The sequence below is a fragment of the Apus apus genome, chromosome 11 (genome assembly GCF_020740795.1).
Source record: "Apus apus isolate bApuApu2 chromosome 11, bApuApu2.pri.cur, whole genome shotgun sequence".
Lineage (NCBI taxonomy): Eukaryota > Metazoa > Chordata > Aves > Apodiformes > Apodidae > Apus > Apus apus.
Genome location: NC_067292.1, coordinates 111,087 through 128,741, shown reverse-complemented (window position 1 = coordinate 128,741; position 17,655 = coordinate 111,087). Strand labels below are relative to the sequence as shown.

General features: G+C 51.4%; 1 protein-coding gene across 1 annotated transcript; it reads left to right on the top strand.

Annotated features, from left to right (window-relative positions):
* Nucleotides 1-5,592: 5,592 nt before the first annotated feature.
* Nucleotides 5,593-14,959, top strand: TAT (tyrosine aminotransferase). Its single transcript, XM_051629479.1, has 12 exons — nucleotides 5,593-5,701; nucleotides 7,331-7,573; nucleotides 7,753-7,857; nucleotides 8,370-8,437; nucleotides 8,765-8,923; nucleotides 9,105-9,243; nucleotides 9,727-9,779; nucleotides 10,138-10,290; nucleotides 11,154-11,282; nucleotides 11,722-11,805; nucleotides 13,483-13,581; nucleotides 14,336-14,959. Exons 2-12 carry the CDS (start codon nucleotides 7,339-7,341, stop codon nucleotides 14,477-14,479), a joined length of 1,368 nt encoding a protein of 455 aa, XP_051485439.1. The 5' UTR covers nucleotides 5,593-5,701; nucleotides 7,331-7,338; the 3' UTR covers nucleotides 14,480-14,959.
* The last annotated feature ends 2,696 nt before the right edge of the window (nucleotides 14,960-17,655 follow it).

Sequence of the window (17,655 nt, the reverse complement as noted above, 5' to 3'; positions counted from 1 at the left end):
CTTTTGGTGTGCGTGTGTTGCATCGGGCATGTTCGTGTGCCAGAACCTAGGCCTCGTTGCTGCAAAGCACGGGATGAGCTTAAAAGCTTTAGCAACCCTTTGTATAGTGTTGGGATCGTGAGCAGTGCTGTTTTGCTTAGTAGAGCTTTTAACTGCTTTGAGAGGGACACGAACAACCAAGCTGAATAATCATGTGCAATAAGTGTCTCTTATGCAGAGTGTTTCTGCTCATCATCCAGCAACCCAAGGTTGGGCTTTCTCTGGAATTATTTGTTCAAAGACGGCTGGGAAGCACTGCTCTGTTGATTTGGTGACGCATTTAGTGTTTGAATAGAGTGTTTGCTGCTAACAAGTGAGGGACAAACTTACCGGTATTGTAGAACTGAGTCAATCTTACTCCATTTCTGTTGCTGTATGAAGAATTGTTAAAAAAAATACTTTGTGTCACTTTACTTCTGCTCAAGGTACTGCAGCTGAGCTTGGTCAGTGCTGTCTTTGGGTTCCTATTCTCACTGCACTGAGCAGCAGTTAGCAGAAGACAGCAGCAGGAATCTTCACCTTTGTTTTGGCTTATATTTTTAGGTTTGGGGTTTTTTTAATTTTTTATTTTTCTGTTTCTGGTTGCTCCTAATGTCTCCTGATTGCTGCACTAAGGGGAGGGAAGGGTCTGGCCTGGCTCACCATGGGGCAAGAGCTCTGAGCTGGTTCAGTGCCCTCCCTGGGAATTTGGAGGATGAAGCGGAGGGAACAAGTCATGAGCTGCCTCATATTTATTCAGTGAGGCAGATGGGAGCTGCAGAACAATTATTGCTGAACAGTACAGCTAGATTTATAGACTGTTGCATATAAATAAATAATCATGGGAACAATTAGCACAGCACGATGACGGTGCCGCAGTTCTGCAGAAAAGAACTGGAGGTTATTGTGAATGGCAAACTGAACTCCAGTCCAAAATGTCATCCTGTTGCGAAAAAAACTAACATTGCTAGGGTGTACAAACAGGAATGTCACATGTAGGACATGTGAAGAAATTCTTTTGCCCTTCCCCCTTCAGCGCTGGTTAGGCCTCTGGTCTTGAACAGTTTCCAGAGGTAAGTGGATCAGCTGGAAGAGACCCAGAGGAAAGCAAAAGAAAGCTCTAGAAATACAATCTATGAGGAAAAGATTGATCCTAGTCCTGTCATTTAGCAGAACAGGTGTCTGTTAACAACTTGAACATTTGTTAACAGGGAGGTGTCTTAAGCAGTTGTAAAACCTGTAAAACCTGCTGTCAGGAGGAAGGGAATAATATTTCATTCTCCCTGTCTGCTGTTGGCCTGGTCAGGAAGCAGTGGGGTTATCTTGAAGCAAAAGGGGAGTGATTTAGGCACTGCCCCGAAAAAGGCAATACTTGTCACACACACACACCAGCTCCACCACTTTGTAAGAGATGAGCAGTTGTTGCTGGGGCAGATTGGTTGGGCAGATGGTGAGTTTCCACCGCTGGGACTCAAATTCAGTCATAAGAGGGGTTGGCCTGTCTGTGCTCTGAGAGAAGGAATTACCTGGTGCTGCCCACCCACTCACTGCAAGCTCATGATGTTGCCTTGCCCCACGAAGTCAGCGTGCCTCTTTCCATCCCATCCTCACTGGCTGGTCACTGTCCCTGTGGCCTCAAGGCCATCGAGGGGGCAGCTGCCACAACAGAACCTGCAACAGCTTAAGTCTCTGAAGTCATAACTCAAACACAGGGTAGCACTTACATTATGTTTACCTAGATGTAAGCAAAACAAGGCTGGACAAGGTGTTTCTCCTCACTGTGCCTATACCCAGGAGTCACTAACGCTCCCACTTTGTGGAGCATTCCCCTCCCCATCTGCAACTGGGCTTGCAAGTCTTTCACTATGGCTGTTGGGCCTGTAGCTCGCCAGTGCTTCCAACTCTCCACGAAGCCGAAGTGCACTCTGTGTCCCTCAGCATGCTTGCAAGGCACTTGGTGCCCCAGCTGGTCGTGCAAGAGCCCCCGTGGCTGCTGGGCTCCCGGGGCTGCAATGGTCAGATGCTGAGGAGAGCAAGTCTGATCCTCGAGCACAGCTGGTGTCAGGTTGCAGAGGTGTGTTTGCAGACACTGCTATTGCGGGAGGCCCACAGGGTGCCATGGTCGTGAGAGCATTTAGTTAGTACATTCCCTGGTTTCCTGGACAGAAGGAACTTGCAGTAGTAGGAGGCAGCGCTCGCTCAGTACGGCTGGTACTGGTGCAGCTGTTTGCAGCCCTGCCCAGGGCCTGCAGGAGGGCTCTACCAGGAGCCTGGGCAGAGAATCACTGTCCTGCTGCAAGAACCTGCGCTTCTGCACCCTGGGAGCCACCTTTTCCACTTCCAAAAGAAGTGCAGAAATGGGCCAGGCCGCAGATGCCAGGGCTCCCCTTTCCAAAGCCCAGCTCGCACAGGTGGCAAGAGCATCCTGCAAACTGCTTGCTCTACACAGGCTGCTCTTCCAGAATGAGGCATCTCTAGCTAGACCCTGCAATTCACCGTTTAATGTCTTTCAGATTTTTATTTCTGAGATTAAATCAAGTTTGATCCTAAATACAGGCAGATGGATAAAATAGCTACTGTATATTTTGAGTGACTCAGCTACTGGCTTTGAGTCATTCTGGATTGTGCTGTCTTTATGGCTCTTAAACACAATGTTTGCACAGCTTTGTAGAATCTTGCTGGGGTTTTTTGAAGCCGATTTTCTGCTCTGATAACAGAGATAAGGTGTGCTATGCTCCACTTCAGGTGATTGCTGGGCAATTAAGATTGCTGGAGGCAAAAGCCTCATAATGGTTTGATCAGAGACTCATGCAGATCTATGTACATCTGGCACAGCAGCCCTGTCCACAGCACAAGGCAGATTTCACTGTGAGTATGTGAGTTTTCAGGGTGCACGTGTGATCTGGCCTGTAACAGACAGAGTTTGTCCCTTGCATTTCGGGAAACCTGATGCAGTGTTATGAATATGCTGTGGGAATTGATAAACAGTCACAAAATTAATGAGAGCCAAGGAGGCTTCATGGCCATTTGCTCAACTAAATGAGAGATTAACAATACATTGATAAAAAAATATAAATCACATATTTGGTTATTAAAAGCTGATTCAACCAAATAAAGATTGAGCTACACACATACTTATGGATACTAGTCCTGAACTGGTTGGGGCTGTATCAGTGCCAGACAGGAGCAGACTGAAACTGCTGAAAAGAAAAGCAAAATGTGAGGAGGTGACTAGTAAAGTGATTTGTTATTGTCCCCGGGTGGATTTTTGTACAGAGTATCAGTTGGGTGTCTGTCCCTGAAGCAGTTCACCCTGAAGGAGGGGTACAGGGCACATGGGCAAAACTCTACTGGTGCATGCCCTACCTGCAGTCTGACAGACAGGTGTGTCAGTCCAGGTGTGCCCTACTCAAGCAGACATTTGTCAGACACACTTTGTAACTGTGCCTGGTCCTGGAAGAGGGAACTGCTTGTTCTTTCTGGCTTGGCCTCTGTTCACAGAAACAGGACTGTGGGTAGTCCTGGTACCAAAGCAAGGTAAGTACCAACAAAACATGGAAGCCATCACCAGTTTCTCCTTCCACATGGAAGAGACAAAAACCAATTGCACAAGCTACACAAGAAAGAAGGAGCTGAAGAGGTATGTGACAAGATACCTGTGAAGGACAGCTGCTGAGGCAGAGGAGCAAACTGCAGAGGGTTGGCTAGTCAGGGCTAGTGGGTGCAGAAGTTCTGGCAATCAGGACAACCAGCCTTGGCCAAAAAGAATCCTGCAGGGTATGGCCTCCTCTTTCACTGCACCATACCAGGGGTGCCTTGGTGGTATCTGTAGAATATGAAGTGCTGAGCTGTGTGATCATCCTTCAGCTTGGGAAGCTTTGTGCACCACAGAATTGTGGTGGGCTGGAGACCCCATGTGAGACCTTCCAGAGATGCACTGGAGTCATGCAGAGAGAGGAGAAAGGCACAGTAATAGCAGGAGAAACCCACTGACCCCATTGTTCACCACTGCCCATCCCTGCTTCTGGCAGGTTCTCAGCCTTATGTAACTGGGTCTAACTGTGCTTTCAGAGCCACATTTTTCTCCCCTCTTGGCAGCAGGCTTCCACCATGCCCTCCCCTGAACCCCACTGCTGTGTGCAGGATCAGGGTAGAGCTCCCATTTCGCCACCTCGGGGTTGTTGCTAGGCAGAACACGCAGCATCGGCCTTGAGGCTCCCAGTCCACGTTTAACCCTGCCAGGGCTGCAGCGTGGCAAGAGATGGGGCCAGCTGGGCAAAGCAAGGAAATAACCCACAGGTGCTTGGAGAGGCCCTGTGTGAACCTCTGAGGGTCAGTCATGTCAGGCTTTCATAAAAGAAGAGAGAAAATACTCTGAAATGTGCAGCTCTCAGCAGAAGAGAGTCCAAGCAGCTTCAATACAAAACCTTTCTCTTTGAAGGGTTTTGAAAAGTGCTATTCCTTGTCCAAAGTGCCCTGGGAGAGGCCTGCCAGCCAGTCAGGGGCTGGGGACTGCACCCCAGTGCTGAGGGAAGGGAGGCCACAGCTTGCACCTGGAGAGCTGCAGCCTTATTGCTGCTGCTGTGGCGAGCAGGAGATGAGCACAAGCAGTCCTTCCTTCTCCCATGCAGGAGCTGGTGTAAACAGGCAACAATCACAGCAACCACTGGCCTCTGCAAAGAAGGCATCAGCAGTCTGTTTGCAAGATGATCAGGATCCTTCTTATCCCTGAGCAACTCTGATCTCTCACCGTTTGCTGCCAAGGCAGTAAGGGAAGATAGGGAGTAGCCCTTAGAAGGCAGGGAGGGTGCAGATGCCTCTATTCTTTATCCCAGGCCTGCAGGAGTCAAGGGACAGGAAGGCACAGATTTCACACCACTTAGCCAAAAGGGGCCTTCTGGGAATGGTGTCATCTGTGCTTTGCAGTACCATCAGAGACAGAAGAATTGCATCATTTCTGTTAGCTGCCAAAATGATGAGTTTGCTTGGGCCTTGCAACAACAACAAAATCAAACAAAAAAACCCCAAACAACAACAAAAAACCAACCCAAAAACCAAAACCACCATGACAACTTGATTTTCCTTTAACCCTTCAGGACCTGATGCCTCCAAGACACCAACTAGGGAAGTGCCTGCCTCCCTCCAGCCTGTGGAGGAAGATGTCTCCTGATTGTAACGATGCCATAAACTGTCCTTATTCAGTTGGTGTGTTGAGAGTCCAGAGCCTCTGGGGTCAGGACAGGCTGATGCTTTCCACAGGCTTTGGGGTCCATCAGGCCACTCTTGGTGCATTACAGGGTGTTAGGGCTGCAATACCTGCACTCTGTGCAGATTTTCTCCCCCCAGTCTTTGAGGACTGAGGGGAGTGGTGCAAAAGGGTGGCAGCCCAGGGCCTCCAGGGCAGTGTCCCGCTGTGTCCCGGCCCCGGAAAGGGTTAAGAGGGAGGCATGTTCCAGGTGTTTGAAGTGGTCACAGCAGCTGGCAGGAGGGGGCGTTTTTGGGTGGGGAGAGCAGCCCTCTCTGTGAGCCAATGGCTAAACGAGTCAGTCCTAACGCCCAGTTTTGAGGCCTATTTCATGGGCAAAAATTCGCAGGAATTCCTTCTCAAGGGGATTTGTCCTGGATGAACAGTAGGGACTGGACCCCCAAGCTTGTTGGTCTCTCTCTCTCTGTGCGGTAGAAGGTAAAGTACTGTGCTCTAGTACCTTGATTCTTTCAGGGGGAAAAGTGAGGAGATCATCCCAGGCTACCTACATTGAAGGCATCAGCTGTACATCTGTCTGCAGCTCCCCTTCGCATGAGAACCATGTTGCATGGTGGTGTGAAGGCTGGGACTGACTCTGCATTGTGTGTTTGGGACTCAGGCCTGCCCTTGGACTGAGATGTATGGTTTACTTTTCTGCTCATTTTTTATGTAGCTGTGCTGCAAGTTTTTCAGCTGCCTTCCTTTTGGTAGAAAGCAGACCCAGGAGGTACTAGTAGCAGAGAAGCTGGAGTCTTGCTTTGTGGCTCTGTTAGATCAGCCTGAGCTGCTATAAACACGTTAATGAGGCATGAATGGGGCATCTCTAGGTGCAAGCTTCACTGAAGCAGTGAAGACATTTGTTCAGGTGGCAAATCTTTCCTGAACCAGGCCATGCTACAGCCCTTCCAGCTCAGTCTCTGCAGTAAGGAAGGGGTAGCTGTGTTACAGGTATCTGCAAGCATGGGGCTAGCTGCCATCAGGAAAGGGCCACTGTTCACTGAATTGCTTTTCAGTGCAACAGAGAAATAAGGCTGTGCAGAGAGCATAAGCAGTTTATGGCAGGATTACAAGGTGGTGTGCCAGTTTCAGCAAAAAAAGGGCTTGGAGGCTCAGGAGTTCTCTGTCTGCCCTGTGTCCTGTCCCTAACCTTCTGCAGGTGGGAAGCCCTGAGTCAGCAGCAGTTTGTAAATAAGGCTTTTGCTGGCTTGAGTCTGGTTTGTGCTCTGGGTATACGTGCTGGGCTGTGTAAGTTCCTTTTGTGTGTGTTTTGTGGCCTAGAAGGCAGCTGTTCTTGTGTTGAGCTTTCCTTGTTGCCCAGCTTTGGGCAGGAGTACAGGCCCTCTGCCTGGGGAAGTGCCACCTCCCTGATTTCCCTCTTGGCTGTGCCAGTCTTGCAACATTCTCCAAGCACTGCCTTTTGACCTGGGTCTCTGGGCCAGGCTGTTGCTCCCTGTTGCTCTGCCAACAGGCAAGTGTTTAACCTATACCCTGCCACTGCCCAGTGCATCCTGATAGCCATGGACCAGAACTACCTTTTTGGCATCTGAAATTTTATTTAAGCAGCACTGCATTTCTGTCTCCAGACTGCAGGGGCATTATGGATGTGAACAACCACAGTGGGCTGATCCTTGTGGTTGCAGCTTGAGGTGTGCAAGTGAATAGCTGAGGGGGAGGAATGGGGATGGCCCTTCTGTGGACAGAACACTGAATCTGCAGTCAAGCAGAGACCACAACATGCTGCTAGCTCATGGCTGCTGAGTGTAGTGGGGGCCTGCTCCTTCTTAGCAAAGCAAGCTCATACTAAACAGTGGAGCAGCTAGCAAACAGAGGTACCTTTTTCTTTCCCACTGCACTGTGCTGTCATTATACATGGAGTTTAACTTCATGTATATGCACGGAATGCAGCCCTACTTGCTGATGATGACTGAGCTGTCCATAGGCAGCAGGTAGGGTCTGCAGCTCTCAAAAGGGTTACTTTTGGATAGTCATGGGTTGTGTCCCTGAACGGGCAGACCCCTTGTTTGGCATGTGTTAACTAAGCCTTGGAAACCCACTTCACACTGACAGCTCTCAGAATGGACTCATACCTGATCCAAGTGAATGGCCGTGGAGATCATGCCCCTCTGCTGGATGTTCATCTCAAGACCAACGGGAACAACATATCGCTGGGGAAGGTGAAGAGCCGAAAGCCAAGATGGGCTGTCAGGGCTTCTGAAATGTCAAAGAAGACTTTCAATCCTGTTCGAGCCATTGTAGACAGCATGAAGGTGGAGCCCAACCCAAAGAAAGCTATGATCTCCTTGTCCTTAGGTGAGCACAGTGCTGTGGCTGAAGCCTCAGAGCAGTGGGGTCAGCTGTGTGGCTGGCAGATGGCAGGGCTCTGAAGCAGCAAAGCTTGTGTAGACACCCAGAGGCAGGCCAGACAACCACACAGATCTGTGTCTGTCACAGATCATTGAGAACTTTAATATTTTTCAATCTTTGAAAAGGAGATCCAACGGTCTTTGGAAACCTTCCCACAAATGATGAGGTCACACGGGCCATGAAGGAGGCTTTGGACTCAGGACGTTACAACGGTTATGCTCCATCTGTTGGTAAGTTGACAAAACTCGCTCTCTAAGAGTAGGGTGAAGTCGTGCCAGCTCCTACCCCACAGCAGTAGCCCCCTGCAGCTGCCCTCACCAACAGGCCCATGAGCACACAAGCAGGTGTATCCCCCGGATACATCTGAGTGCCCTTCCCTGCATGATCTTTGAGGCCTGGAGCCTCCTGCAGACCCTGTGCTTGCTCCCCCAGCCATTGCAGCAGGCAGGGTTTCAGGCACCCAGAAGGGTTCAGGACCGTGTCTCCTTAACGTGGATCACAGCCAAGGTCCTTTCTGACCTGCTTTGACCAGGACTCCCCTTGGACTTCCTGACTTCACAGACAACATGAGCCCTCTTCGTAGTTAGTGCAAAAAGCAGGCACAGAGCACAGATCATGCCTGCCTTGCACTAGGAAATGGGCTTCCTCCATCTGGGTGGCAGCTGTGAGCCCTATACTGGCAAGAAAAAGGAAACTATCTGTAAAAAACCTTCTCCTCCATGTTTGGCTTCTCTTTCCCCAGGCTACCAGTCCTGCCGGGAAGCCGTGGCCGCGTACTACAGCTGCCCGGAGGCACCCCTGGAGGCCCAGGTACCGCTGCCCGCTGGGGCACTTGGGTGCCAGACCAGATGGTGTGGGGGTCTGTGCCAGCTCTCCTGTCCTGCCCAGCTGTGTGACTGAAGGCTAGTCCATGGCCTTGTCCCACAGTGGTCTACTGCTGCTCTCATCCCTTGCCCAGGCGGAGGCTGAGCTCCCCAGCTGTTAGAGGGTTCCTGCTTTCAGTCAGGCTGTGGACTTGTGACTTGTTTTGGCTGAAGAGTTCTCACCTGGCAGAGCCTGGGCATTATGTCCCTGCCATGTGGTTGGGGTACTTCAGAGTGGCTGTGCTTTCTGCTGACTCCTGTATGCTCTTTATAGGACGTCATCTTAACAAGTGGCTGCAGCCAGGCCATAGAACTTGCCTTGGCAGTGCTGGCCAACCCAGGCCAGAACATCCTGGTGCCACGACCTGGCTTCTCCCTCTACAAGACTCTGGCGTTGTCTTTGGGGATTGAGGTCAAGCTCTACAACCTCTTGGTAAGTGGTGGCAGGCCTGGAAGGGGCAGCCCTGACATTTCTGTCTCTCAGAAATGCCCTGTCCCTGCCTGGGAAGTAGGTAAAGATGCAACCTGAGCAACTCTGGAGACCCTGTCACACCTCACCCTGTGTGGCAACTCCATCCAGTTTCTCAGCTGTCACTTCCCCTTCTCTTAACTAGCCAGAGAAGGGCTGGGAAATTGATTTGAAGCATTTGGAGTCTCTGGTGGATGAGAAGACAGCTTGTCTCATTGTGAACAACCCGTCAAACCCCTGTGGCTCTGTGTTCAGCAAGAGCCACCTCCAGAAGATCCTGGCAGGTGAGTCTGCCTGTGTTTCTTGTGTATGGTTGCAGTCTGGTGTGCATTGCCCACATCTCGATTACTGCAGCACCATGGCCCACAGCTTTGCTCCTCTGCTCATAACTGACTCCATCTCAGGAAGCAGGGCTGGCTCAGTGTGCAGGTGTTGCCATATCTGTGCAGGAACAGGCACAGCGTGCGTCTTGCTCTTCCTTACACGGTCTGTGTGGCTGGGACTGCTCATTTCTCCACTCTGGCTCTGCAGAGGGAGAGTGTTCATGGAGAGCCCTATGGTTCTTGGCCTGTCAGTGGGAGGGCTGGGCTGCCTGCTCCCATAGCTGAGAGCAGAGCTGGGCTCAGCCAGGGCAGGGATCTCCAGTGCTTGGGCTCTCTGAATGAATAGTCTGTAGGAGGAAGATAGAGGCCCTGCAGCAGGCAACAGGCAAGTCTGCTCCCATGGAAGGTGCAGGGTGGCCAGGCTGAATGTCCTTTCTCCCACAGTGGCATCAAGACAGTGCATACCCATCCTTGCTGACGAGATCTATGGAGACATGGTGAGTGTCAGCTCAGTCCTTTCCACCCCCATGCTGCTTGTCCTTTCTGACACACTCGCTCTTTAGCCATGGCAGCCAAGTCTCCAGAGGTGTGCACAGCTCCACTCCCCATACTATGCCTAGGTCTATGCCTGGAGCTCCCAGTCTTCTGCTGTGCCTCTCATGTCCGGCTCCTTTCCTCTTACCAAACTTCTTGCTTTCATGCAAGTTCCCTTACCATGTTCATACCTTGAAGCTGGGAGCTTTCACCATCCATTTCCCATCACTTCCCTGCCTCCCTTCTTGTTGCCCCTCATGCACACCTCACAGATCTCACAATAAGAGGCAGGGACAGCCCTAACACAGGCTCCTGTCACAGGTGTTTGCTGACTGCAAATATGAACCCATTGCAACTCTCAGCACCAACGTGCCAATCTTATCCTGTGGTGGCTTGGCAAAGCGATGGCTAGTCCCTGGCTGGCGGATGGGCTGGATCCTAATTCATGACAGGAGAGACATCTTTGGTAATGAGGTAAGAACTGCTGAGTGTTTCTGTCACAGCAACAAGCTTTCAGTGTGTGGATCACCAGCACTTTAACTGATGCTGGCATGTGCTGTTCTTCTGCTCTCACATGAGTGTCATGCAATTGCTTACACAGCCCTTCCTTACTCCATCTGCTCCCACATGTGGCCTTCTACCCACATCTATACTGTAACACACTAATTGTCTCTGCTTCTTCTTCATAAATGCCTTGTCCTTTTTGTGTGCTTCTAATTCCTTTTCTTCTCGAATAGTTCCAGTGTACACTGAAGGTACTGCATGGCTTATCCAGCATGTGGAGTCCATGTGTGGTCTCTGTGTGCTCTTACATGGTTTATCTTAAATGTGAGTACAGAGCATTTTGCAGTGCTGCCAGTGCTTTATCTGGCTATTTGTTCATCTGTGTTACAAGAACCACCATCTACTGCAGTGACCTTTCCACCTAGAAGGCTTTCTGTGGAGGAGGAGGAGGGAGAAGAGAGAGCCAGCTGAGTGAGCGGAAGAGCTGATGTTGGTTGTCTCTACCTGGCTTTGAAAGGGTGGATCGTGGGCCCAAACCTGAGGGGAAAGCTCTGGCTTTATTTGATTAGCTACATTCCAGCCTGATTGGAGTCAGATTAGGAGACTGGAAAGGGCTGTGTCTGTTGGCATTACAATCTGCAACTGAGGAACAGAGAATGACACTCTGAATAGTCTGAAAATATTTGGCATATAGTCAAGCAAATATTCTTTACTACTCTGCATGCTTACTGAAGAGAGGGGTGTGAACAGCTGTAGAAATAGGGAGTAGATCTTGGAATTGTCTCTTCAGGGAAGCACATTCTGAGCTGCAAATATCAACATGTTTTTTTCAGATCAGGGATGGCCTTCTAAGGCTGAGTCAAAGGATCCTAGGACCCTGTACAATTGTCCAAGGAGCGCTGGAACGTATCTTGCACCGCACACCCCCTGAGTTCTACCACAACACCCTCAGCATCCTCAAGGTAAACAGGCTGTGACAGGTCAGCACAGTTTGTTCATGGATTGTTTGGAGACAGTCATATCTCTCTGGCTCATCATCCCTCTTCACACTGCTTCAAGATGCAGTTCTGTCTGTGACTGGTAGAGCCCAAAAAATCCAATTCCAGCAGGAGACCTGGTAACTGGGGCAGAAATATTTGCTGTGCTAAATTTCAGGCAGCCCAGCCCTGCAGCTGGAGGTGGCAACCCAGGGGATGGGATATTTGGCACTGACTTACTGAGCTCAGCTCAGTCACACCTGCTGTACTCAAGGCCACGATCACCCATGCTGTTTGCATTTGTTGTCCCTTTTATTTACAGTGGGTGACCCTGTTTATATTCCTGGTCTGGAGCTTGGCTTCAGTTTGCTGAGCTGCTTCCTGGAATTTCTCCTGTTTTGAAATTCTCCTTTCTGCTTTTCAGGCCAATGCTGACCTTTGTTATGCTGCCTTATCAGCTATCCCTGGCCTCCAGCCTGTCCGGCCCGCTGGAGCCATGTACCTCATGGTAAGTGGAGAGAGAGTTGTGCCATTCCAGATCATTAACAGTCAGACTAGGTCTCTAGCCAGTGCTGGTCAGTGGTTTCAGACTGGTGCTTGGCAGCAGGTCTCCCTTACCATGCACTTTCACATTGCCCTGTGTGGTAAATGTATCCTTTGGTTACTTTAGAAGGCCAGAATATGTTGTTCACTTCTCACATAACAGAGGCTGGTACATTTCACTAACTCCCACCTACACAGAACTCAACAACTTGTAATTGGCAAAACAATGTTGTTTTACCTCAATTTTTTATTTTTTTTTCTTTTTTTTACCTGGATTTCACCATGAGGGTCATAAGGTGCTGGAATAGGTTGCCCAGGGAGGTTGTGGAAGCCCCCTCCTTTGGAGGTGTTCAAGGCCAGGTTGGATGAGGCTTGTGCAGCCTGGTCTGGTGGGAGGTGTCCCTGCTCATAGCAGGGGGGGTGGATCCTGGTGATCTTTAAGGTCCCTTCCAACCTTCACCATTCTGTGATTCTGTGATTTTAAGTCTGCTGGCAATGGGGAGCCCCTACACAAGTCAGATTATCATACCTCCTGTTGAACATGTAGCCTTCTTCCTACCAGCAAGTATGTCTTCTGCCTGTGCTGATGCTTCTTCTTCTGCCTTTTTCCATACCTGTTTGGTTTTTTTTAACTTTTTATGATGTGGTGAAACTTCCTTTTTCATCACAACATGCTCAATTGAGACATTTAAGTCTCTTAAATTTATCACATTTTTAATCCTTTTTCTCTCTTTTGTCTCATAGTGTCTCCAGTTTTTCATCAGCTTTTAAAATTGTGATCAAATTGTGATTGCAATATCAATCCTGCTGTTCTTTTATCAGTTGACCCCATTTCCAGTGTTACCCAGAGCTCCACAGGTCTTTCTGCTTATGCTCTTTGTGTAGAGGCAGAGCTCTAAGATTCTTTCACACCTATTGTATTTCTGCATTATCTGAACATTTATTTCAGCTTAAATAATCTGGTAAAATTTTTCTTCCACTGGCTCTTTCAGGACTTCTGCATGCAAGTTATCTCTCACTTGATTTGCTTAAGAATATTTTCACTATGTGTTTAAAATAATCATTGGTTATGAACAAATGGCCAGGAAATCACTGTCCTTATGTGATAAAGGGATAGCCCCCTCCTTTCCAAATACCGAATATTTATTCAATATTTCAGCATTTCCATGTAATTTTACCAATTATATCATCTTGCAAGGATTTATGTTGTTAATGTTATTGTAGATCTTGCTGTCTTTTTAAACTAAAATGTTAGTTTGTCTTTTTCTTACTGGACGGATTTCCTGTGTGACAGAGTTATTAATGCATATTGACTTAGAGTTCTCTCCCAGGCACTTTTCAGTATCTTATTTATTCTTTTTCACTTCTGATTGGTTACTGTATCTTTGCCATAAGTTTATTTACTTAGGTTGCCCTTAATGGAAATTCCAGCTTTAGGCAGTTAGTGAATACTTCTTGAATGAGCTCCTGTTGTCATTTATATGTTTCTGTTTGTCTTGTGTTCCAGCCAGCCTAAATAATGAGCAGAAATTGAGGGCAGGCAGCTGCACTTCCTGGGAAGTTGTTGGGCCATGTGGGTAATCAGGGACACTGCCTATAATTGTGGTGCCCTTGGTTGCCATGTTGAATCCCTCTGTTGCAGGTTGAGATTGAGATGGAGCATTTCCCTGAGTTTGAAAACGATGTGGAGTTCACCGAGCGACTCATCTCAGAGCAGTCTGTGTTCTGCTTGCCAGCCACGGTGAGCCTCGTGCTGAGAGCCCAGGGAGCTGTGGGGCAAAGCATGGGGAGAGAAGCAGCAGGGTTTGCAGCCCTGAGCTCTGGGGACAGGCTGGGGTTTGTGCGTGCAGTGTCTGTGGTCTGTCATGGTGTGTGTGTGCTGGCTGTGAGCTCCAGTGCAGTTGTGCAGGGATGGGGACTGGCAGTCTCTGGCTCACTATCAGCCCTCGATCAGGCTGCCAGGATCTTCCCAGCTCCGGGCTTGTTCTGTATTTCTTGAGTTGTTGGAGCTGTATTCTTGAGCCTCATGTACCCCCACACTTCCTTGCTGAAGCTGGTCCCTCAGAGGCCCTGGACTGCTACCATCCATGTTCCTTTTTTCACCCTTTTTCCAGTCCCTTGCCCCTGTAGACACAGGGACAGACTACAGGCTGAGAAAATCTTTGCCCACCTCCTTCCATCTCCACTTTTAGCACTGACAAGGCCTTGGATACCTTCTAGCCCTCTTCTTTCTTAGCTCTTTCCAGCCCATTTGCTGGGTCCTGTGTAGGCCATACAGAGGTCTTTGGCCTGTCACCCTTCCATCATCATGTCTACACCAATGGAGTTGGGAGATTTGCTTGGAAGATGAAAAACAGGCTAAGGGAGCAAGAGCCCAGCCCTGCTGTCCTCCAGTCAGTCCTACATTGACCATTGCTGACACAGCATGTGGCCTCAAGGCAGGGCTCTAAAACCACAGCAGTATCCCAGGTAATCTGCTCGTTTTCTCATTTCAGTGCTTTGAGTACCCAAACTTCTTCCGTGTGGTGATCACTGTGCCTGAGGAAATGATCTTGGAGGCCTGCAGCCGCATTCAGGAGTTCTGCGAGATGCACTACCAGGGTGCTGAGGGGGCCCAGGATCTGGAGTGTGACAAGTAGCCACAGCTGGTCTCCTGCCTCTGCCAAGCACGACCTTGTGTGAGGCAGCAGCCAGGCAGGCAGGTCTGCTTCCATCCCCAGCCTCCAAGCAGCCACCATCCTGCTAGTTCATGTTTTGTGCTCCACAGACCCCTCAGCACTATGGAAAAAAAGCAGCCACCTCTCTCTCTCCTCCTCTGCAGCTTGCACACTCTCTGGCACCCAGTGCCTGTGCTCTCCATTCCCTCTGCACTTGCACCCTGTGTTGGTCTGTGCTGCCTGCAAACCAGCTGCAGGCAGGAGCACATGGCTGCTCCTGTGCTGGCTGCACTTCCCGAGGGGACAGGAGATGGCCACTGTCTTGGAGAATGAGAGGAAAGTATTCACCTCTTACTTACCTGTGTTACCTTAGGAGGCCAAAGCTCTTTATACTGAGCCCTTTCTATGACAAAGGGAGTAAATTATTGTGACTTTTTTATTAATAAACATTCTGACATGCCAGTCTCTGCAAAATCCTCCTGTTGTGCCAGGTGCTTGGCTGCCCTGTGGGTCACCCTGCTCAGCCCGTGGTGCTGCAGTGCTGCTGCCTGGCAGCCCAGGGCCTGCCCAGCCACGGTGGGAGCGCCTTGCACCCCCAGAGGCACCCCCGGGCCCGGGGGCAGGACGGGCCCTGCACCGTGGCCACTTCTGCCCCACTGACACCAGGGGCTGTGGCCCAGGCCACAGCACAGCCCGGCCTGCGTCTGCCTGGGGGCCCTGGCAGCCCCTGGCAGAGCCCGGGGGGCACAGCCCCCGGGCCGCAGCCGCCACGCTGCTCTGCAGTGGGGCAGCCGGCATCCCCAGCGGTGGCGAAGGGGGTGGCAGCCCATGAAATGCTTGGGCTGTGCAGGGTGTTTGCAGCACGCCAGCTGTGCCAGGGTCACTGCTGAATACATCGGCTCCATGAAGTAGTAAGGAACTGGTGGCCCCGTGTCTGCGCCTTCTGTGGAAAGAGGAGTGCCTCTGCAGTCACCTGCAGGTAACGCTCATTGCGCTTCCTGCCCTGGTGAGCTGCTCAGGGACAGTTTCTGAAACAGCAAGGTGACTTGTGGAGTGCTCCTGTTGTTACCTACAGCTCTGTTCACCTGTCCTGCAGAATTGGGATCCACAGATAAACCTTGCCTCCCCAGTGAAGGGAAAAGTGCGCTAGCTCTAGATGACAGTACACCATTAGAGGGGAGGTATCTATATGAGAAAGATTGCAGTGTATAAAAAGGTCATCAACACATCAGCTGAGTGTCCCTGCTACATCCTTTCCCTGCAAAGAAAGCAATCCCAGAACAAAACGAGAGAGACACAAGCTGGGGCTGTGTGTGAGTAGCAGATGGCTTCAGAGATTTCATGCCACTAGACCTCCAAATAGAGCCAAATAACCTGAGCTGCTAAGACAGAACATTGACAAGTGGTAAGGAGCTGAGGTGTGTGAGGGATCTGTTGAGACAGGAGACCTTACAGCATGACATCAGTGCAGTGATCTCTCCAGGTCCTTAACTTGACCCAAAAGCCTTTCATTGTATGTTCTCTCCCCTGTTCAGCTGAGGAGGCTGGCGGGTACCTGGCATCCAGCCAGGGTCAACCTACCACACTTTCCCTTCCAGAGTGGCCTCAGGGGTGTCTGTTAACAGGTAAGTATTCTGCAGTGATTAGCACTGTTTGGTTTATTCTTCACCCAGCAGCGTTTGGCCAGGGACACTGTGAGAGCCAGAGACATAGGCGTATATATAGCTCATATATCTCAAGATATTTAGATTGCTCAAGGCCACATCCTCTATTGCCATCTTCTGCAAACAATACTGCCTTTTGACCACACCAAGGTTTTCCCTGCTGCAATAGCAAACTAGCATTAAACCACAAATGTGCTGCTATCATTTTTCAGGCATTATACTCACAGACACTTTGCGTCACAGTATGGGTGTAGCCTAGAGCACCCTGCCAGCCAGGTAGACTAGCCTAAGCTGGTGTTTGGAGATGCTTTGTGCCAAATAAAGCCTCTTCAGCACTGAGACCAAGGAAGAAGCCAAGACAGAGGTCAGGAGCTGCTCTTCCTCAGATGCTCAGACAAGGTGCTCTGGTAGAACTCCCTCAGTGCCTTCATGGCTGACCCGCAGCCACCCTCCTTGTCTTAGCTGTATAGCTGTATAGCCCAGCTGTATAGCCCAGAGCAGGCTTGCAATGTGCTTCTCTCTGCACTGCCTGTGTTCAGAAGAGTGACCTACCCCAGGCACAAGGACCGGGCAGTGAGGCAACCTTGTGCCTAGCACGTGCTTTCCTTGGGAAAGGAAGAAACGTCTTGGCTCATGGGCAAACGGAGGTGAAATGTGTAAGTCCCCAGCTTCCAAAGGGGCTGCCAGCAGGGCAAACTGGCACTTTAGGCAGGTTGGGTCAAATCACACCTGCCAGCAGTGAGGCCATCAGCTCGGCCAGGTGCCTCAGGAGCCTGGACACAGCCCAGCCCCTGCCCCCCGCCGCTCTTCCAGCAGCCCCGACGGTGGCCGGGAGCCACGGAGCGTCCTCCCGCCCGGGGCCACGGTCCTTGGCCGCGGGAGCCTGTCCGGCCCGGCCTGCTCTGCACCGGAGCCATCGACCGGTGCCAGCGTCACCCATGGGTCACGGAGCCACCGCCGGGTCACAGCCGGCTCCCCGCCGCAGCTCCCAGCCCCTCCGGCTCGCGCCCGTTCTCTCGCCGTTCCCTACAGGGGGAGGCAGAGCTTAACAGCAGCATCTGTCACTCGTTAATGGCCGGCCCGGCGCTAAACCGTGACACCTGGGAACGGGGGTCTCCCGCGGGGCTCGCGGGCTGCGGGCACCCCAGGCAGCCCTGCCCTCCGGGGCTGCTGCTCGTGCCCCCGGAGCCCGCGTCCCCCTGCCCCGCGTCCCCCTGCCCCGCGTCCCCCTGCCCCGCGTCCCCCAGCCCCGCGTCCCCCTGCCCCCCCCCGCGTCCCCCTGCCCCCCCCGCGGCTCGTGCCCGGCGGCTCGTGCCCCCTCCCCCCCCCCCGCGGCTCGCGCCGCGCGCCGGGGCGCCAGGGGTCGCGCGCCCCGCCTGAGGGGAAGGGGCGCTGGAGCCGCCTCAGGCTCGGCCGGGCCGGGCTCCCGGGGGTCTGTGGCGGCCTCGGCACGGGCGGATCCGCCGTCGCCTTCGGGGCGGCCTGTGAGCGGCG